This window comes from Papaver somniferum, chromosome 3 (genome assembly GCF_003573695.1).
Source record: "Papaver somniferum cultivar HN1 chromosome 3, ASM357369v1, whole genome shotgun sequence".
Lineage (NCBI taxonomy): Eukaryota > Viridiplantae > Streptophyta > Magnoliopsida > Ranunculales > Papaveraceae > Papaver > Papaver somniferum.
The window spans coordinates 176526020-176548984 of record NC_039360.1 but is presented as its reverse complement, the minus strand read 5'-3'; the positions used below and the strand labels follow the sequence as shown (position 1 = coordinate 176548984).

The 22965-nt window shown below is 37.9% G+C and overlaps 1 protein-coding gene across 1 annotated transcript; it reads left to right on the top strand.

The window, feature by feature from the left end:
- The first annotated feature begins 140 nt into the window (after nt 1-140).
- On the top strand, nt 141-3603 carry LOC113360373. Its single transcript, XM_026603885.1, has 3 exons — nt 141-1733; nt 1840-3480; nt 3598-3603. Exons 1-3 carry the CDS (start codon nt 141-143, stop codon nt 3601-3603), a joined length of 3240 nt encoding a protein of 1079 aa, XP_026459670.1.
- Nucleotides 3604-22965: the final 19362 nt, after the last annotated feature.

Genomic DNA, 22965 nt, shown 5'->3' with positions numbered 1-22965 from the left:
GACTAAGAAGAGTAAGGGCCCAGGATAAACTTTGGTCTTTAATCAATCAATTTAGTCCTTCTTTAGTTTGGGTTGTTGAGCCTAAGGTTGTTTGTAGTTCTTCTTTCTGTAGTAAATTGAATATTCCTGGTATGGAAAAAATGGTCATACATAATTGTAGTCCTGGTACGAAAGGAAATATTTGGTTATTCTGGAACAAAGGTATACAACAACCTCAAGTTATTTCAGTTTCTAGTCAGATGTTAACTGTAAGTGTTGGTGATGTGTTAGTGTCTGGTGTTCATGCACATGCCAAAGTTATTCAGAGAAGGTTTTTGTGGTCAGAAATGAAGATTATAAGTGATCTTAATAAACCATGGATTATTTTAGGTGATTTTAATGCAGTACTCACTCAAGATGAGAAGGTGGGTGGTAGAGTACCTAACATAAATTCAATGTTAGAATTTAATGATTGCCTAAATCAGTGTGAGTTATTGCAAGCTCCCAAAACTGGATTACAATACTCATGGTCTAATTGTCAACATGGAAGCGGGAGAATTTTATGCAATTTAGACAGGGTTGTTTTTAATCAAAAATGGTTGCAGATGTATAGTGATTGGGGGTATAATGTTGGCATGAGAATTGTCTCTGATCATGCACCTTTGTTAGGAGCATGTGCTAATATTCCAAAACCAAAAAACACTCCAAGGAAATTCCAAAAAATATGGCTCAGTCATCCAGAATTTATGCAAGTTGTATCAAATTGTTGGTCTCAAAATGTAGTGGGGGATCCTGCTTTTCAGTTTCTACACAAGTTGAAGGAGTTAAAAAAGGTTCCCAACACATGGAACTGGGAAGTCTTTGGTGATGTTCAGGTAAAGATTAAGGAAGCTGCAGATAAAGTAAATTTGGCAACTCAAATTTCATATGCTAATCCATTTGATGAGGATGCTCTTGCTAATTTAGTTCAAGCTCAAAATGAACATGCTAGTAGAGAAACTCAAGCCAATACTCTGATAAGGCAAAAATATAGATTCAAGTGGATAAAAGAAGGTTCAACTAATACCAATTTTTTTCATACTAAAATGAAAATAAGAAATGCCAAAAACATGATTAGTGAGCTTGAAGACACTGAGAGTAATGTAGTTGCAAATCAAGACAAAATAGTTGAAGCTTTGGTTGATCACTTTCAAAAGAAGTTTGAATTTCAGCCTGTGAGTGGAGCAGAAAATTTGCTAGATGTTATACCAAAACTCACTACTGAAGAAGATCAGCAAAAATTAGATATACTTCCAGAAGAGGAGGAAATTAAAGCTGCCATTTTTGACATGGATCCAGAGAGTGCTCCTGGTCCTGATGGTTTTTCTGGTATCTTATTTAGAAGTTGTTGGAACATTATCAAAAATGACTTGGTAGCAGCTATCAAATTCTGTTGGAGGAGAAGATTTATACCAAAAGGGATGAACTCAAGTTTCTTATTCTTGTTGCCTAAGACTCAAGGAGCTAAAACTGCTAGTCTATTTAGGCCAATTGGATTAAATAATGTGGTTTTCAAGATCTTTACTAAGATAATCACCAAAAGAATGAGTGGGATTATGGAAAAGTTAATATCTCCTCAGCAAGCAGCTTATATAAAGGGAAGAAACATACATGAGCAAGTTTTGCTTGCTTCTGAGTTGGTCAATGAGATGAAATTCAAAAGAAGGAGAGGTAATGTAGGAATTAAGCTTGATATTTCTCAGGCCTATGACTCAGTAAGTTGGGATTTTCTTACTAATGTTCTTTTGAAATATGGTTTTTCTGAAGCATGGTGTGAGTGGTTAATCATTCTATTTAAATCAGCAAGGATTTATGTGTTAGTTAATGGAGGCCCATGTGGATTTTTTTTCTGTGGGGAGAGGCTTGAGACAGGGTGATCCACTCTCTCCAATTCTCTTTGTTCTGATGGAAGATGTTTTAAGAAGAAACATCTCTGCTTTATTGGAAAGAGGTGAGACGCAACCAATGGTTATGAAGAATGGAATACATCCTACTCATCTGTTTTTTGCAGATGATGTATTCATATTCTGTAGTGGAGGTAAGAAGAGTCTTAAGAATTTGTTTAAACTACTAGATGAATATCAAGCTGTTTCTGGTCAGATCATTAACAAACACAAAAGTAAGCTATTTGTGGATGGTACTTCACATATAAGAAGGCAATTGATTAGTAACATGTTACACATGGAAGTAGCCAAATTCCCTGACAAATATTTGGGGGTATATCTTGCTCCAGGAAAAGTTACATCTGCAATGGTTTGGCATATAATTGAAGTTCTTCAAAGCAAATTGGCATCATGGAAAGGTAACTTACTATCTTTTCATGATAGATTGGTGCTAGTTAAATCTGTTCTTAGTAACTTATCTATCTATAACATGTCAGTTTATAGATGGCCTTCTTCTATGATTAAAATATGTGAAAAACTTGTAAGGAATTTCTTGTGGACTGGAGATGGAGACGTAAAAAAATTCAAAACTCTTTCATGGAAAAAAGTTTGCACCCCTTATGAGGAAGGTGGTATAGGTATTAAAATACTAAAAGTTGTCAACCAATCATTGTTAATGAAGCTCATGTGGAGAATTTTAAATTCAGATGAAGAATGGGCATTTTTTTTATCTGCAAAATTTCAAGATAGATATGGCCAATGGACATCAAATTGGAGACAATCCACAATTTGGAAAGGACTGAAATGGGCTTGGAATTCTTTAAAAGATGATATCAGATGGAAAGTTGGAGATGGCTCATACATTTCAGTTTGGTTTGATATTTGGTTGGGAGAAAATCCATTGATAAATGAAATTGGTTATATAGATTATGTCAAGCACAATATTGGTCTGAAAGTGAATGCATTTTTATCTGAAGGTCAGTGGAACATTCCAGTTGAATTGCAACCACTTATCTCCAATCATCAGTTGCCTGCAGTTCATGGTGGTGGTGATATAAGATTATGTAATGCTGATAAAAATGGTACTTTCTCAACTCATTCTGCAGTTGAAAGAATAAGACATCATAAGCCAGTTTTATCATGGACAAAATATATTTGGCAGCATTTTATTCATCCTAGTATTGCCAGCAATGTATGGAAGCTGCAACAAGAAGTCTATGTAGATGATACTATCATGGTGAAGAGGGGATTTGAAATGGTTTCCATCTGCTGCATTTGTTGTGAAGATCAAGATAATATGAATCATACTCTCTGGGAGTGTGAGTTCAGTGTTGCAGTTTGGGATTGGTTGACTATGGTTTTTGGATTTTCAAGGCCTAAACCATTTACAGATGTTTGTCAGGTGGCAAAACACAAAGGTACAATGGTAAAACGGATGTGGATGACAGCTGATTGTGCTACTATGAAAGAGCTGTGGTTTCAGAGAAATGCCAAGTTTTTTAGTGAAATTAAGCCTAATCTCGATAGATTTAAAAGTAGAATCATTCAGCAAGTTCATGAAGGCAGTTACAGAATGACAGTAAGCAGATCTGGACTCACATATGAGAGCCAAATCATGCTTTTTTTTCAAAATTTAACATTCTATTAGCTTTCTATTTCTTGAGTCTGTAATTTCTATTTTGTTTCTATGTAACAGCCATGAGTCAGTCCTGTTTTAGTCTTGTGACTTTGTTTTTCAATCAATAAAAAATGTGATTCAGCAAAAAAAAATCGAGAATCTCGATTTCTCTCATTGTTATAGCTACGGATCTTCAATAACGGTGGTGCTAAACTTACAACCTTTAGGAACATTGGAGTACTTGGAAAGACGAAGATTTCAAGGAACGTTGAAGATTAGACTATGTAATATGAGCCACTAAAGTTTATCTTTTTTGTATTTCATATGTATTAAAATTGACAAAGGGGAAGATTGTTAGAGCATAGGTCGGTCGACCTCGCATGCGTTGCTATGTCAAGCATGTTTGTCAATGTTAGTGATCAAAACTATGAGTCTTGATTTCTAGTCTATTATAGCTAAGTCACGGACTAGGATAAAAAAGTGTAGTTAAGCTCGAGGACTTCATGGCGATTCATCATACAACGACGAAGATTTACTCAAGGAACCGTGGAACTTCATCAACAAAAAGGTATGTGGAGACTTGAACTTATATATCACTCAAAAGTCTATATATTCTATCTCCTACTTCTTATGAGACAAAAAGTCGTATGCTATATAGACTGGATCATACACATTTGACATTTCGAGCTGAGTATTCACTACTTATGTTTTTCTCGAAATCGTGTGTTGGTAAAGCGTTTCGCTTTGATCAAGTTTATCTTCACCTAGTGACGAAAGTAATGAAAAGTTTCAATTACTTTGAGAATTGCTCTGACGTGAAACGGACTGTGAATAACGGCTATATAACGTCCTCTGAGAATGTCACAATAATTGGAATGAGAGTTTAGATTACATAACCATGTATTCCTTAATCCGAAGTTTTCGAACTTTGTTGATTGAGAGAAACCGGAGGAATTGGCTCTGCCAAGTCCGCGAACTGACGGAAGTTCTCTTGCCGAGAATTTATGCTGGGATTTTCCAAAAACTCGTTTGCGTTTTTAGTCCGCGAACTGGCGGAAGTCTCTTTGCCGAGATTTTCTGCTGAGTTTGGAAAACTCTACCGGTTTCCTTAAGTCTGCGAACTTGTTTGTGAGCTTAAGTGGTTATGATCTAAAGATGTGCTCTGAACATGAAACTTAAATTACTAAGGAATTCTTTATGCAAACCGTGGCTATAAAGTTCATGAGCCGATTCATCGAATCGAATCATCTTTATTTCAATTGTGTCTTGTGTAGTTACATAAGATCTCATAGCAATTGAACAACTCTCTAACTAGAACATTTGAGTTAATTGAACTAGTTATGGTGAAGAAGAACTAGGTTAATATGAATTGCTCATATGGTTAAGCTTTTGGGTTACTATGTTGAACCAACATACACGTACACGTTTGGGCATGGTTTTCATAAACCCAGTACGTCTACCCAAGTGTGTGTGACAAGCTAAGTTTTCGATCTAACGGTTGAAAAATATTAGCTTGAATCTAAATCAGGTTTTCATCTAACGGTGAATATGGATTTCTTTGTAACTAAGGAAAAACCCTGATTTGAAGGCTATATAAAGGAGACATCTAGCATTGTGCAAAACTAATCCCCACACGTCTGTATGATACTAGTGTGCTCGCTAGAGTCGATTCTCCTTTAACCTTTGGTTTTCTTCTCTAAAACCAGGTTAACGACTTAAAGACTTCATTGGGATTGTGAAGCCAGACCGATACTACTTTTATCATAGTTGTGTGATCTGATCTTGCATCTTCTATCGTACGAGTACCATCTATTGATTGGCTTGAGATCGTGAGAGTTCTCCGATAGGCAAGATAAAGAAGTCACAAACATCTTCGTCTCATTGTTTGTGATTCCTCGACAAACCGCTTGTGTAGTCAAGAAGGATTGTTGAGAGGTGATTGATTAATCTAGGCTGTTCTTTGGGAATATAAGACCGGATTATCATGGTTCCTGTTCACCTTGATTTTATATGTTAAGACGGAACAAAACCTAGGGTTTTTCTGTGGGAGACAGATTTATCCTTTGATAGACTTTTCTGTGTGAGACAGATTTGTTTATTATCAAGTCTGCGATTTTGGGTTGCAGCAACTCTTAGTTGTGGGTGAGATCAGCAAAGGGAATCAAGTGCGCAGTATCCTGCTGGGATCAGAGGCATAGGAGTACAAATGTACCTTGAATTAGTGGGAGACTGATTGGGGTTCAACTATAGTCCAGTCTGAAGTTAGCTTGTAGTAGGCTAGTGTCTGTAGCGGCTTAATACAATGTGTATTCAATCTGGACTAGGTCCCGGGGTTTTTCTGCATTTTCGGTTTCCTCGTTAACAAAACTTCAGGTGTCTGTGTTATTTCTTATCCGCATTATATTTTATATAATTGAAATAATACAGGTTGTGCGTTAAGATCATCAATTGGAAATCCAACCTTTGGTTGTTGATTGATATTGATTGATCCTTGGATATTGGTCTTTGGTACCGTCCAAGGTATTCCTTGTATTTGATAAAGACTCGCTATTATTTTTAGCTTGAGTAAAAATCAAATCAAGAGAGAGATAATAACTCCTTGAGATACTTTAATCTAGATTGAGTCTGACTGTCTAGTTGATTCTCTAGAAAAGTATTTCGGAGTTAGTCCATACAGATTGCTAAGCGAAATATTGGGTGGTGTTATTAGACCCCGCTTTTTCAGATTGTGTTCGTGCTCTCCTAGTGCCTCCATGAATCGAGAGATGTGTTCTCGAGCATTCTCTGTTCCGTTGTATAGTGTGAACATTGGGGAAGTGTAGCCCTTCGGGAGAGGAATTCTTTGCGTAGCAGCAGGATATGAAGGTTGATGACGGTGAACATATGGTGTTTTGTCTTTTCCTCGATCCTCCATGAAGCGTTCCAGGTCCTCACAAGTGACGAAGCCTGCACGTTCTTTTGTTGGTGGGTTATCTGCAGCCTTGTGCACCTCAGCATCATCTGCTACATAGATCGGAGTGACTTCTGGATCAGCAGCCGGAGATGTTTCTTTGGTTTTTTCTTTCTCCTGAGCTTACTCTGACATCTTGTCAATGAGAGTTTTGAGATAATTGCACATCTCTTTCTGAGTGGTGGCCATGTCAATCTGATTTTTGGCGAGAATCTCTCTTGCACCTTCATGAGATTAGCTATGGTAGGTAGATTTTATATAATTTCTTTGGGAGAGCGGCCGAACAGGGGATGGTCTCCAATGTTGGTTTGAGGAGGAGTGGTATCAACAACACCGGTGTTGGAAGCATGAGTAGTTTCTGGAGTACCACCGTTGTTGCTAGTGCTAGCGTTGTTTGTGTTAGGATTTGTAACTGAACCTGACCTAAGATCAACCATTTTGTAAAGGTTGAGATTGAAACCGAGAGATTAATCTCCCACTGTGGTCGCCAATCTGTAGATTGGGAAAACGGTTCGCTGGTTTTTTAGGAAAGTAAAGAGACGATCGTGCGGACGAGACTCCTCAACTGAGCAAACTGCTTAACCTCAAACAGATGCACTTCACGGGAGTGCTTTGAGTTTGAGAGATCAATTTGTCGGACTCCGTCTTAAACCAAGTAAATGGAAGTTTCAGAGTCAATTCGGTCACAAAGAGGGAGATGGGTTGATCTGTAGGAGGGAAGCTTAGAATTGTGAGGATCAATGATGATCAAGGATTGTGGATGTGTTGTGGGTTTCTACAAATTGATGAACTGCTGAGTTCTGTGAATAAGTTTTGATCGAGAGAATTGTTGTTTTTTTAGTCAACGATTTTGAACTTATTTATATTGTCAGAATAGTAAACACATTGATCACAGTAAGTGTGACGGTTTCTTGAGTGAAAGAATGGGAAAGTGGGAGATCGTGGTAAAATCAGTTCCATATCTTGTGGAGACTTCGTTGATCCTTCCACCCACTATTTTGCTAACTCCCTCAACTACTTGAAAAACTTACTCACATTTCTCATCGTGGATGAACACACGTGTCGTAGGCCGCCAGACCAAAACTCTAATTGATATCCCCCATGTGTGACGTGATTGATATCTCACGAACGTGGAGTCTGCAAAGCAGACGTGTATTTGATTAGCCAGTCGTTGAATTGATTAGACAGTGAGTCTAAGGTTTGTTGAATTGAGCACGATTGACGAATGCTCAGTGATTCATGGATTGAACATGTCTGTTGAGACTTATAATTCTTGAATCAACATGATGATAGTTTGAGAAAATATTGCTCGTATGATAAAATGTTAAATATTGATAGTTGAATCAATATTACCACTCTGAGCAACGTTGCTCGCGTCTGAGTAAAATTATTGAATATTGATGGTTAAATTAATATTCCTCGTTTGAGCAAATATTGCTCGTCTGAGCGAATGCTCGTTTGACCAAATAAAATATTAATTAAAATATTGGTAGCTGGACCGAATATTATATAATTAATTAAGATGTTGATTGCTGGATCAATCATAAAATTATTAGTGTTTAAACTAAAATTATGATTTGCAGAGCAGTTCGAAACCATTATTTTAATCGATCGTTGATCAGTTGGGGATTTGTTGAAAATCAATCACTGAGCGAAGGAGGGACCGAATACATGGGATGATGGACGACCACGTAGTTCCCAAGTGCTCGTGTGAGCATGCACCAAAGTCCTTTGTTGACCAATTGGTGAAAGGATGATTAAATGCTGGTTTAATCATTTATTAAAATAGTGCTCGTCCGAGCATTAGGTAATAAAACCTAATTATGGAGAAGTGAGGGACCGACCAAGAGGGAATAAGACTGACCCTTGGTGGTCGTGGGACCAGATGATAGTCATTTGAGAAAATTCCAAGTTGGTTGGAAAGAGTTTGGACCCAATATGAGCAATTGAGCAAATTAGGTCAGAATTATAAAGATGTGTGGGACCGGCTCCTTGCAAGCCTTAGGGCCGGCCTTGGTCGGTCAAGGAAGCATGCCTGTGTCACCATAATGTCCGTATCTCAGTCCTGATAGTTTCGGTATTTTCTGGTGTGCGTTTGAGCAATTTTTTGGGTTTTCAGAAGAGTTTGATCTTTGACTGAAATTCTTGATTTTTCTCGAATTAGCATGTAGAATTTGCTCATTTGATCAATATTTTAAGAATATTAAAATGATAATATTTTAGTATTTAATGTGAGTAGCCTAGTCGGTTGTGTGATCGTTTGACTTTTTGGCTTTTTTCATGGTTTGAGCAATATTTGAGCAAATATTGAAAACTAGGGTTTTTTCCTCAAACGCTGGAGTTTCATGAGATGAGGGAAATAATAATTATGAAAAACAAGGGGTTGCAAGGTGTGCGACCAGGCATGGCCGGCCGTCTAGGTGACCCAGTCCCGTGACACCTTCCCTTATTTTTATTATTTTTCATCGTTTGAGAGAAAATATGAAGAAACCGTGAGTTTTGCTCAAAGAAGGAAATTTGCTCGAATGAAGGAGTCTTCATGAGATTATGAAAATAATAAAACAAGAAAAAATAAAGGAAGAGGCGTGGGGGACCGGCCACGGGGGCATGACCGGCCGGCCGGCGGGCCCGGTCCCTAGGCCCCTCTTTTTATTTTATTATTATTATTTTCTCTCTCCTATTTTGTGTAGGATTCTCGTTTGTCCATATTTTTGAATGCTTATTCTTGCATTTGGGTGCTTGGTAGACGCATTTATGTGTCTAATTTGTCCTCAATGTTTCGTATTGTTAGTACTCGATTTCGTACTTATTATGGTGTTTTGTGTGTTTGTAGGCATTTTTGGGAAATAAACATTTTTGGAAAATTCGGCTCGAAAAGTTGCCCGGGGCACCCTTGGAGGACACATGTTATTTGGAATCTCATCGTTGGCTAAGGGGCACCTCGGTTTATAAGGGGCACCTTAACTGGACAGCTGCTATTTACACTCCACAGCCGGATAAGGGGCACTTCTTCTTCTTCACGGGAGACAGAAAATTGGCGGGAATTCTTCAGTTCAAATATTTTGTTACGGCAAATTTCTGGCGGAAGATTTTGAGGCGATTAATTCAGACTCAATGCCCGGTTTTGATTGTTACAACCCTGTTTCGATTAAACAGTGGTGGTAATGTGTTTTATCTCGGCAAATTTGGGTTGTGTGCGTGGGAATGACGTGAAACATGATTGAGAGACTCACGGGATTCTGTTGGATTCGTTTTGGAAAGTTGGAGCGAGTATACAGCGTTGTCATCTCATTCTGGAACGTGTATCAATCGGTTTGGAGTGTGTAAACAACAGCTAGCTACGTGAGAAGTTAAAACAGGGAAGAAATTCCCGTATCTTGCATGAAAATAATTTTTATTGATTACCGGGTAATGGAGGATATTTGGGGAGTAATGGAGAGATATTTTGGTCATGTTGAGTATATATAGGGTGCTGGGAACTCAGAGAAAGGTGGTGGAGAGTTTGGGGAAGTTTTGGAGGCTACTGAATGAAGAAATCACGAGTTGCAGAGCTGCCATTTTTCTGCTGCTGCTGCTGATGAAGAACACCAAGAACATAAGACCCACCCTGAGCAGTCTTATTTTGCTACAAATTTTGCGACACAGCGGCAGCAGTCTTATTTTGCTACCGTTATTGCGACGCAACGACAACAGTCTTAGAGAAACAGTATCAATGACACATATTGTGGGTCGTAGTTCTCTGGTTTGTAACAAATATAATTGTTACAAATCCGATTTTGAATTATTTCTCCATTTTCTCCTTGTAAACACCTTTTTGAGCAATGAAAAATTCCTTTGAGTGTGTTTTCACCATGCGGAGCTAGACCCCATTACTGGGACAACGGAGGAAGCAACTTTTCATGATTGTGGTAAATGAATTAATTCTTTTATTGACTTTTTTGCATAGATTTAATTGCTTTATGATTTATATTAATTATTTGTTATTTTGTTAGATGCCTCATGCTTAGTTCTAAATACGCATCTAAAGTATTTAGAACTAAAGTTCGTACATGACGCATCTAAAGTATTTAGAACTAAGCATGAGGCATGTAACAAAATAACAAATAATTAATATAAATCATAAAGCAATTAAATCAATGCAAAAAAGTCAATAAAAGAATTAATTCATTTACCACAATCATGAAAAGTTGCTTCCTCCGTTGTCCCATTGATGGGGTCTAGCTCCGCATGGTGAAAACACAAAGGAATTTTTCATTGCTCAAAAAGGTGTTTACAAGGAGAAAATGGAGAAATAATTCAAAATCGGATTTGTAACAATTATATTTGTTACAAACCAGAGAACTACGACCCACAATATGTGTCATTGATACTGTTTCTCTAAGACTGCTGTCGTTGCGTCGCAATAACGGTAGCAAAATAAGACTGCTGCCGCTGTGTCGCAAAATTTGTAGCAAAATAAGACTGCTCAGGGTGGGTCTTATGTTCTTGGTGTTCTTCATCAGCAGCAGCAGCAGAAAAATGGCAGCTCTGCAACTCGTGATTTCTTCATTCAGTAGCCTCCAAAACTTCCCCAAACTCTCCACCACCTTTCTCTGAGTTCCCAGCACCCTATATATACTCAACATGACCAAAATATCTCTCCATTACTCCCCAAATATCCTCCATTACCCGGTAATCAATAAAAATTATTTTCATGCAAGATACGGGAATTTCTTCCCTGTTTTAACTTCTCACGTAGCTAGCTGTTGTTTACACACTCCAAACCGATTGATACACGTTCCAGAATGAGATGACAACGCTGTATACTCGCTCCAACTTTCCAAAACGAATCCAACAGAATCCCGTGAGTCTCTCAATCATGTTTCACGTCATTCCCACGCACACAACCCAAATTTGCCGAGATAAAACACATTACCACCACTGTTTAATCGAAACAGGGTTGTAACAATCAAAACCGGGCATTGAGTCTGAATTAATCGCCTCAAAATCTTCCGCCAGAAATTTGCCGTAACAAAATATTTGAACTGAAGAATTCCCGCCAATTTTCTGTCTCCCGTGAAGAAGAAGAAGTGCCCCTTATCCAGCTGTGGAGTGTAAATAGCAGCTGTCCAGTTAAGGTGCCCCTTATAAACCGAGGTGTCCCTTAGCCAACGATGAGATTCCAAATAACACGTGTCCTCCAAGGGTGCCCCGGGCAACTTTTCGAGCCGAATTTTCCAAAAATGTTTATTTCCCAAAATGCCTACAAACACACAAAACACCATAATAAGTACGAAATCGGGTACTAACAATACGAAACATTGAGGACAAATTAGACACATAAATGCGTCTATCAGTGCTCGTTCGTGCATCATCGTTGAGTACACTTGAACCATTTTCTTGGGGCTTACTCGGTGATAGTCCAGACGCCCGATTGTTGAGTAATTATTACAAATTCAGCGGAGAATGATTCATGAAACAGAGTAATAAAAATGAATTGCGTATCTATTACTAATCCATGAAATCCAGTTGGGGAATTCAAGGAACGGAGTAATGAAATAAAATGGTTATCTATTACTAATCCATGAATACAACCGGGGAATTCAGGGAACGGAGTAATGAGATATAATAGATTATTTTCTAGGAATTTTTTGGATGAATGTCACGATAGAATTAATCTATTTGCATAATCGATATATGAGATAGTTGAAGCATCATACTCGTTCTGAAGGGTGCATAGTCAGGGAACAACGTGCAGCGTCAACATCCTGAAGGTGTTAAGCCCTATAACAAACAATTATGTTTAGAGAGCTGCCTGAATCTATACACGGTCTCTCTACATAGACAGGGAACAACATGCAGCGTCGACGTCCTGAAGGCGTTAAGCTCTCTAATAAATAATTTTTCTAGAGAACTGCCCAATCATTATTCTATATAGAGGTGGGTCTCTCTACATATGCAGCGTCGACGTCCTTAAGGCGTTAAGCCCTCTAACAAACAATTATCGCTAGAGAACCGCCCAATCATTTGATTCTACATAAAGGTGATGATGAAATGTGTGAAGCATCGACGCTCAGCCGGGGAGGCCTTTCGAGAAACATATTCATCATAGCTTTGAGAGGAACCCTCACTCAGTCAGAGATCGTGAAACGGTTCACGGATTGTAAAATATGAGTTGTCACATGCGTTTCTGAAGCCGGGTCAGAAACATGCAGTATCATGATTTTACGATTTTGACCTTTGTCGAAAATCCACCATCAACACTATGGGGTCAAACCAAGTTTTGATTAACATATAATGCTATTACTTTAATTATAACTATAACAATATAATTATAATGCGGAAAGTAAAGTAAAGGCACACAAAAAGATTTTGTTGACGAGGAAAACTGCAAGGCAGACGAGAACTAGTCCAGTTTTGAGTACTTTCAAAATTAAGACACTATACAAATTGACTACAACAACTTCGTATAGTTGAGACCAAGTAAACACTGCTTCGTTACTCATTTCCTTCATTGTCCTGGTGTTTATAACCAATCTGGTCTACACACGTGAATCCCAAGATAAAGTCCACTATCTCAAGTTGCTTCACCTGCTATGAAGACTTCGGTAACTCATTTGGATCACAATCTGAAACAGTAAAGGATTAACTTGTTTCGGTAACCACTCTATCAATCTCAATAAATTGATCAGAGATATGTTGAGTATAAAGGTTCTAACGTTTAATCAATATAAACTCCTTTGTAGGTCAAAGATCAAATAATACAAAGATTACCGAAATAATAAATCTTAGTTTACAAACTATCAAAGCACATCTCAAAGAGAAATAACTAGATCGATTATCGATCTAGACAACAAACTTGATGTCTATCGAAATAAACTACTTGTCCGATCCTATTTAATCAAGTGTGCAAATAATTTCACAAAAATCAGAATACCAAATAGAAAATCTTCTAGTCTTCAATCTTCAAAGTACCTACACAGACAACTTGATTCCCACTAATAATCGATCAAACACAGGACAAAGTCTGTTAACAATGTATGATCAATAGTCTTATCTTCAGGTTTTGAACTAATAAAGCAGATCTGAAATCGTCGATCCTTGAACTAGTTCGAGTGATCTTATAATAGAAGAGAAAGATCACGGAATAAACAAACTAGATCTATCTAAGTTCAACTTCACTGTTAGTCAATCAAATTCGTAATCAGAAACTAAAATAACAACACTATTTAGTTTCCCACCAACAGTACTACTAAAAGCTCCTTAGACAAAGTCCATGAAAAAGGTCTCACCTAATTAGGATACTCTCTTCTCCAATGAATATTGCGTGAATAATACTAGTGGGTTTCCCACATAAACTGTTAGGTAGTGTACCACGGGATGATTTGTAAGAATACATATTCTACTATTTATAATGTAATGACCAAGGTTGTTTGGATAATAAGGAATTGCCAAATCATAATATACTAAAGACATTCAATAAATGTTAATTTTCGGTTTTAATAAATTCTAAATGTAGTCTAACTCATGTACCTAAGTCACTCTTGGATGACACGTGATATTAGCTAGCATATAACATATACTTTACTAATATATATGTTTATTCTTGGTTCGGACCCCACCTTGAGTATCAATTGAACATTAAGTAATAATATTTTAACACGTGTTTAAATACTATATCGGCATCATGAACTTATCATTTTAACCAAACTATGTTTCCGGTATCTATATATACCCTAAAGTAGTAACAAACGGAACACTTTTTTGGTTAACTAAGGACCGGCCCTAGTAGTGATCCTTAGGACCGGTTCTAGTAGCTTGGTAAGGGGTCAGTCCTGCTAAATATCCTTAAGACCAGTCATAGTAAAGATACATGTTTAAGGGATCAGTCCTAAAATAGATCCTTTGACTCATTTTCAACCGCGAAACAAGTTTTGCAAGTCTGCTTCCTTAAACCATGTAATCAAAAATAGTACCCGATATATAGAATCAATCTGAAATTTCATTACACTAAATAATACAACTTACCAATTAGTGTTATGTAGATTATATGAAGTCCAAATAGCTAAACTTTACTTTGTAATCCAATATATGAAACAACAAGTTTATCTTTCCTTGGAAATTGATCATTGAATGACCAAGTAATAATATTATGAAACAAGTAAACAAAATATATTGTGTCTGTCATGTTTATAATATAAACTGACTCGAAATAAATGAAAATATAAATGGAAAAAGTCAAGTCTGTGTTACTAACCTCGAACAGAAGGATGATGTGTTCCTTGATACGGGTCTTCAAGTTCTTGAAAGTAACACAAACGAGTCTCAACATTTCTATTGTTCCTAATCTAATCTAACAAAGTTGACTCTAGTAATCAAATCAAGCAACTTCAATTTTTGGAACTAAAATATGACAACCAAACTTGACAAAACAAAAATTGATGGCATAAAATAGGATAACATAACCACACCCCTGGTAGCACAGGTTTTCTAATTATAGTGTTCATGAAACCCTCTCCAGTGTTTTATCTATAGAACAAATCAAACCATGTGATACACAATTTAGAATTTAATTTTATGTATATTTCTCTAAAGAGTGTAAGTTCAACATTCTCGTTTGATCAAAATATTTGATGACCGATATCTTTACCATGCATGTTAAGAATCTCGTCACGTGGACACACATGTTAAAAAGTATACATAAAATTGGCTCCAAGTATTGACATGCTGCTTACTACTACTACTACTACTACTTTAATTCCCTAATTTCATAGACAATATCTCAAATGCAGAAAACTCTCCTACCGTGCTTCAAGAAATTGTCAACACCAATTCAGTGGGAAATCTTTCTTCTGTCTCAGCTATCCTTGTTAGAAGACTCTCTTTTTCTTCTTACCATAATGCTAATGAGTTTTTTGAATCTCCTATTTCTGCTTCTTCAGTTTCTTTTACTGCCAGAAATTCCGGAAATGCTTCACCTTGATTTCTTTGCTCGGGCTTTTGTATGGCCATTTCAATTTCTTCAATTTCAAACTCAAAACCTAGTTTTGAAATTTCAGTACCAATTTTTTCTCCAGACTCGATTTCATCTAATCCTTATAATTCAACTCAACACCTAATTCATGGAGTCTCACTCCAAATTGACCAATATGAATCTAATTTGAAAGAACACAAAAGAGGCTATAGATTATATCTTTCCCTGACACTTCCACTAACCTCCCCATCGACAACAAACGGAGAATTACAGGTTCTATCCTTATCTTGACTGCCTTAGTTACAAATTTCATATAATTTCTCCGATCCCTGCGTACTTGCTTGCTTTTAAATTCTCTCCCAGATTGTAGATTACATAAACTAAGCACAATTCTTAATTTTTCTGTTTAAAATGAAGATTTTAGCCTAGAATGTACAGGGTTGCGGTAATCCTTTCACGAAAATTTCCTAGCTCATCTAATTTAGCCTGATATACCAGAATAATTTTCCTCTTTGAAACTAAATCTTAAAGAACCTTAGCCAAATCCTTACTATCATCATACCTCCAATATTCATATAGTAGACCCTAATGGATTATCTGGTGGATTGGCATTTGCTTGGATTGGCGGTTTTCATTTCGAAATTGTCCAATGGAATATAAAAATGACTAACATTCTTGTTAAAACAAATTTTGAATCCAAACAATGGTTGCTTACTTTTTTCTATTTATGCCTTATCCCATAAATAATAATGTTGCTTGGGATTACTTAGAAGAAATAACTGACCAAGTTGACACAAATTGAATGCCTTGGGTACTTATAGGTGACGTGAATATGATTTTCAATCCATCTGAGAAACTAGGGGGTCTACCTTACAGTAAGAACGATAATTCCTATTACTATAACATCTTACAAAGAGCGGGCTTATTTGACTTAGTATTTTCAGGATACGAATACACTTGAAATAATCATATAAAAGGAAAACCAAACATTCAGGAAAGACTAGACAGAGTTGTAAACAAAACTGACTAGAACCTCCAATTTCCTAGATCATAATTAACACATCTAGTTATAGTAGAATCAGAAAATAGTCCATCTTTTTATGCTTAGATCAAGGTTACGAAAATCTAGATTGGATCTTTAAATTATATGACACTTGGAAAAAAGAACAATCACGTGTTAAAATAATTAAACATTCTTGGACTAACTAATCTACAGAGAACCCTACAAGTTCTCTTGTACAAAATCTTCACTATTTAGAAGTTCAACTCCTAGATTGAAAAAAAATAAAAAAAATTGGTTTACCATCTAAACAAATAAAGAAGAATCTTAAACAATTAGAGAATTTAACCTCTAGAGGAAATCAATCTCATATAGAGAGACAAATTCAACAAAACAAGAAGAAGATAGAACTGGAAAAACTTCATGATACGCATGAGAAAATAGCAAAACAACAGTCGAGAGACAATATAGTATCTTTAGACGAGAAAATTACGAAAAGTTTTCAAACTGTTCCCCTTAGAAGGAGGAAATTGAATACAATATAACGCCTAGAAAACGAAAATGAGGTAGTAACTTTTGACAGGGAAGAAATCCATACAATTTATGAATACCAATATTCCTCGGAGCACGTGTCACGATCTCGGTGGTCGCATACAAGATAACTGTGTAGCCCTCGCTACACAGAGGAATCCAAGTGACAGAGGATACCTTCGTAGATCTACTTTATCTCATCCCATGATATGATGCCTCGACGACTAAGATGAAAGAAGTAAAAGCCTAGTCTATGGAAGAGAAGCTGGTGAAGGGACAAAGGTAGATGACATATCTAATCAGCATTAAACGCACAAATCTCTTATCTACACGGATAATCAAGGCATGTGGAGAGAGGTGATTTGGCGGAACCAGATTGGCAGAGGCTGGCGGTGAACGAAGGTACAATCTGTACTGAGGCTGGGAGTTCCCGAAGGAACGTGGGTCAGCTGAGGTGGCAGAGTTCAACTGGAGAGAGCACGCGACGAATGAAGGTACCATCTGTACTAAAGGTATATCATGAAACGATGGACCCAGAGGCAGAAAAGATATACTTGGAGCAGAAGGGGCTATAAATATCAAGCCTCACCAACAAACTAAGGGCATTCAATATCTAGGACAGAAGATCTAGTCTTAAGCTTATACCTCTTTAATTTTTAGAACTTAAATATTTAATTAAACTTGGGTTATCTCTATTACTTTGGGAAGCATTTAAGATCTTTGTAACCACCATAACTTAATACAAAACAATCATTCATTACCCCCTGGACGTAGACAAAAGTCGAACCACGTAATTTCTTGTGTCTCGTGATAACTTAGCAACTTTTACATTATCTTTGCATTCTTAGTTGTTATTGTGATCTTGAGTACCCTTTACTACTTAGCATTACCAGTTCAACAGAGGCATCAATACTACTTAGTATCTGATTCTCTGAGCTGTACACATTACGTAGACTACGGGAAAACGAGTAGTCACAGTTTGGCACTAGAAGGTTTTGCTCACCATCTTGAGTTTTTATATTCCGTCATTTATTTTACTTATACATCTTCTTTAAACGAAGAGATCTGAGCTCAACAGCGATGAATCTCACTTTCTTGTGATGGGTTCGTCCATTGTTTTCGCAAGTTCTTTGAGTTCATAGCCTCTAAAGACTAGCAATCTCACAGATCTACACAAGTTTTCAAAAAGAAAAACAAAAAACCACTCACAAAACGCTAAATTTTTTGTTTTGTACTAAAACAACCTTTTCCGACAAAGCATCCTTTAGATCTGAGTACCTCAGACTGCAAAGGAATCTCAGTAAAAGTTTAAGGGAAAAAGATCTTCTAAAGCATTTAATAACCGAGTTTTTTGGGAAGATCTGACACCTTTTTTTATTGGTTTTCAACGTTTAAGGTTGTTTCTTCCAAGGGTGTCATAAAAATTTAATACCCGTCTTTCCAAACGTCATTTCAGCCCTTTTTCTGAAAAAGTTGCTTACCCGCTAGAGCATTAATTGCCACTTTTGAAGAAAGCACCCAAGTAGCAGATTTTTGTCGTTTTTCTGTAACCGCAGGATAAAAAAAGCCGAAGGCATGAAGAAACCAAGTGATGTACCAACAAGCTCACGACCAGCAATCACACAAGGAAGATCTCAAAAGCCATCTCAAGCAAATCAACGAACGGAAGAAGAGGACGGGCAAAGTGAAATAGCACGAAGGACGATTGCTAAAAAACCACCTATTCCTGCTGAAGGGATGGGGCAAACATAGGGAGCTCAACCACTTTACGGCATGTCGTTATTAGAGCATCCCAATATCACGCAGCCACCTGCGGCCAACACAGGGTTACCCAGAACCTTAGTTCCTACAGGACGAGGGTTGGGAAACCTAACTCCAATCCAGATAGATCCAGACGCACCGATCATAGAAGAAGGAATGGCTAACTCTGAGGATCCGGCCGACAGCACTCCTCAGGGTGGTGGAATCCACAACGAAGAACAAATAACAGCACAAGTAGCAACTTTGCTACTACGAAACAAGGAGCATGAGGATGCAATACACGTGATGGCTCAGGAAAACCAGAACCTAAAGGACATGCTAGACGTGCAAATCGAATGTTCCCAAACTCACCGTACGCTAAAGAGGCGTGAAAACGGAGTCATCTCAGGAAGACGAAGGGTGGATCTCAACCCACCAAAGGCTAACCCAACAGGGGGATCCAGAAGAACACGACGTGATCCAGATGAGACGGATCCAACATACAAGCCATCCCAATCCTACTACGACGAGACATTTTCCAGAGATGCTCACAACGTGAACATGATTATGGAGCAAATGGAAAAAATACGGAAGGAGATACAAAGACTAAAAACAGGCCACGCAGGCGCAAGACTATAAGATGTACTACAAGAAGCGACAACATCTCCGTTGTCTTTTCGCATTTTGTGGGAACCCATCCCTACGAAATGCCCCGTGCCTACATTTCAAGCATACAACGGTACATACGATCCCGCAGCCCACCTACAGTACTACACTCGTGTCCTTGCCCATTGGGAAAGTGATGAGGTAGTACTTTGCAGGTACTTCCCGACAAGCTTGACGGGATCAGCATTGGCATGGTATGACAATTTACCAGCAAACTCAATTGACTCCTTTGAGCAATTATCTACGGTATTCTTGGAGACATACATGTACAACAAGTCAACAAAGGCAGGGTTAGATAGGCTATTTGCATTAGCTATCGGACCCCGGGAGACATTGATGCAATACACAGACAAGTGGAAAAAGACATGCCAAGCAATAGGGAAAGTCAATAAATAAATTAGCATTAATTGCTATACTTATGGGCTTGACAGAACCTCAGCCATCTTAGTGGATCTTCACAACCGAGCCCTTGATTCCGAAGGAGAGCTCAGGGTTGTCCAAGACCGCTACATCAGACTCGAAGAAATCCAGAAGGACAACCCTAGAGAACAAGCAAAGACAACAACAGGTCCGCAACAAACCAACTCCCTGGAACCAATTCCGGAGATACCTAAGAGGCAAAACGAAACTGGGGGCAGAACCATCTCTCGAGACAAAAGATCAAAATACGGAGATGGCAAAGGTAGAGGAAAAGGAAGAGACGAGTACATAGATAATATCTACACAAAGCTAAACACCAAATTCTCCCACATCCTAAGTGTAGATGGTGGATTTTCGACACAGGCTAAGTTCGTAAACTCATAATTATACGAAGCTCTGATTCAGCAATCAGACGTGAGTATCGAGACACGGGTCTCTCATCGAATTCTCAACGGAGAGTACTTTCTCTCAGAGTACATGTAGATATGTAGTCTCACGACTGAACAACAACATATCTCATGAATACTGAATACTTTCAGTGATTATTTCTATATAGCATTACGAGAAGGACGGCTCCTAGAAAGCTTGCTCTGCTAGTATAGAGCGATAACGTCTTCAGGAACAAACAACAAGTTTGCCCTGACTATATAAAGGATATGACTTACCGACAAGATCATATCGGGATAATTAATGCTCCTAGACAGCTTGCTCTGCTAGTATAGAGCCACAAAGTTAATTATTCCTAATTACAATTGCTCTTATTCCATGGTCGAATCCACGACTGGTCCCATGGAATGGCAATAACAATTGTTCTGATTCTATGATCGAATCCATGGCTTGATCTCATAGAATAGAAATAACTATATTATCTCATTACTCCGATTTCATGATCGAATCCACAACTGGTCTCATAAATAGTAATAGATAAATCTTAATTACTCTGATTCTATGGTCGAATCTACAATCCCATGGAATGGTAATGCTCACTTTATTATTCTGAATTCGTAGTCGAATCCTCAGCTGATCCTATGAATTGATAATAAACATATAATTACTCAGTTTTGTGAATTAGTCTCCACTGAATTCCACAATTAGTAATAAATAATCAACAACCGGGCATCTGAGCTACCTCTTAGTAATCCCCGATTCAAATGGTGAAGGTGTATTCAACGACAATACACTAACAGTCACCGCACGAACGAGTATTTCAAAAATACAACGAAACGATGAATAGGGAAGAAAATAATAAATAATTAAAAATATTGACCAGGGTGCTGGGAGCACAGACACACGAGCGACCGACCGTGTCGTGGTCAATCCCACGCCAGTTTTTATTTTTTGATGCATTTTTATTATTTTCCGTGATTTGATGAAAATTCTCTCATTTTATCAAATCTCCTTCGTCTCGAGGAAACTCCTCGATTTCATGGTACTTCCATAAATCCATAAAAAATAATATAAAATTAAGGAAAGGAGTGTGGGGCGTGACCATTGGCGAACCGGCCATGTCTTGGTCCCAACCGACCCCACACCCCACGGTTCCTTATTATTTTATTATTATTATTATTTCTCTAATTTCATGAAAAACTCCTTGATTTCATGGTATTTTTGCACAAATCATCAAATAATAATAAAATAAAATAAATTATGAAAACTTGTGGGGCCGGGCCTTGGCCGGCCGGCCATGCCCTAGCCCGTCCCACACGCCCCTTTGTTTTATTATTTTATTATTAGTTTTCCTTGAATTCATCAAATTCCTTGATTTCATGGTATTTCTCTCAACTTAGGAAAAAATCCCTCAAATCATCAAAATACCTAAAAATATTAAAAAATTAGGGAAACTCGTGGGACCGGGCCCTAGCCGGCCGGCCATGCCTTCCACGGTGCCACACGCCCTTGTTTTTATTATTTTAATATTTTTTGCTTCCTTGAACTCATGAAAACTTCTTCAATTCATGGAAACTCCCTAAATTCATCAAATTTCTCAAAATTCATGAATTTTTCATAAAATCATCAAAATATTATAAAATTAAGGAAAAGGCACCACGGGACCGTGGTCACGACCGGCCTACCATGCCTTGACCACGGCGGTCCCACACCTCCTCATTCCTTATTTTATAATTATTTTTCATCATCTCATGGTGTTTTCCTCAGTTTCGTCGAAACCCTAATTTTGGCATATTTTCTCGATTGGATGCTCAATTACACACCAGAAAATATCAAAATTCTCAGGACTGAGACGCGGACGCCTTGTGGACACGAGCACACTATCTTGACAGACCAGGATTGCCTCTTTGGCTCACGAAAGCCGGTCCCATCAATTTTCACAGTTTTGACCTAATTTGCACAATTTCTCGTATTAGGTCCAAAAATCTCCCAAACACTTTGGATTTTCATGAAGTGATCGTCAGGCGGTCACGGGACAACCCAGGGCCGGTTTCATGACTCCATGGTCGGTCCCTCGCCTCGTCATAATTAATTAGGTTTTCTCACCTAAGGCTCAGACGAGCATTTTGAATAAATGATTAAGCCAGCATTTAATCATTCTTCCACCAACAAATCGTCAACTCTTCAGGAGTTCTTCGTATTTGCTCACGTGAGCATATGGACACTACATGGTTGATCCACGGTCCCATGTAGTCGCTCCCTCCTTCGTCCCATGGTTAAACTTCTGACGAACCATGAATTGATCATCAATTGATCAAACTAGGGTTTCTGAATCCAAGAATCATCATTCCAGATTCCAACCTTAATAATTTTACGACGGCCTCATGGTCATTAATTTTATTAATTATGCTCGGTTCAACGACCAGTACTCTAATTAATATTTTTAGTACGCTGCCAATAATCCATCAGATGAGCAACACATGCTCAGACGATCAAATATTCAACAATTCATCACATGAGCAACACTTGCTCAAATGATAAATATTTGCTCAAACCAAGGAATATTGGTTCAACAATCAATATTCAAAGATCCATCGAATGAGCAACACTTGCTCACTTCATCGTAAGAATTATACCTCTGTCTCATGGCATGTTCAATTCATGAGTTTCGGAACATCTTGTTCGACACTCAGCAACTACATGGACTCATCGTCCCATCAAACCACGAAGTCATCAATTGACTAACAAACCACGAGACGTCAATCGTGTCACTTGGGGGGATATCACTTAGGGTTTTGG

Excerpts from the sequence above, each read along its gene's own strand:
- LOC113360373 (XM_026603885.1), top strand. The coding sequence starts at position 141 with ATGGTCATACATAATTGTAGTCCTGGTACGAAAGGAAATATTTGGTTA. Across the intron at positions 1,734-1,839 it reads TTTCTCAGGCCTATGACTCA|TTAATGGAGGCCCATGTGGA; the intron begins GTAAGTTGGGAT and ends TTTATGTGTTAG.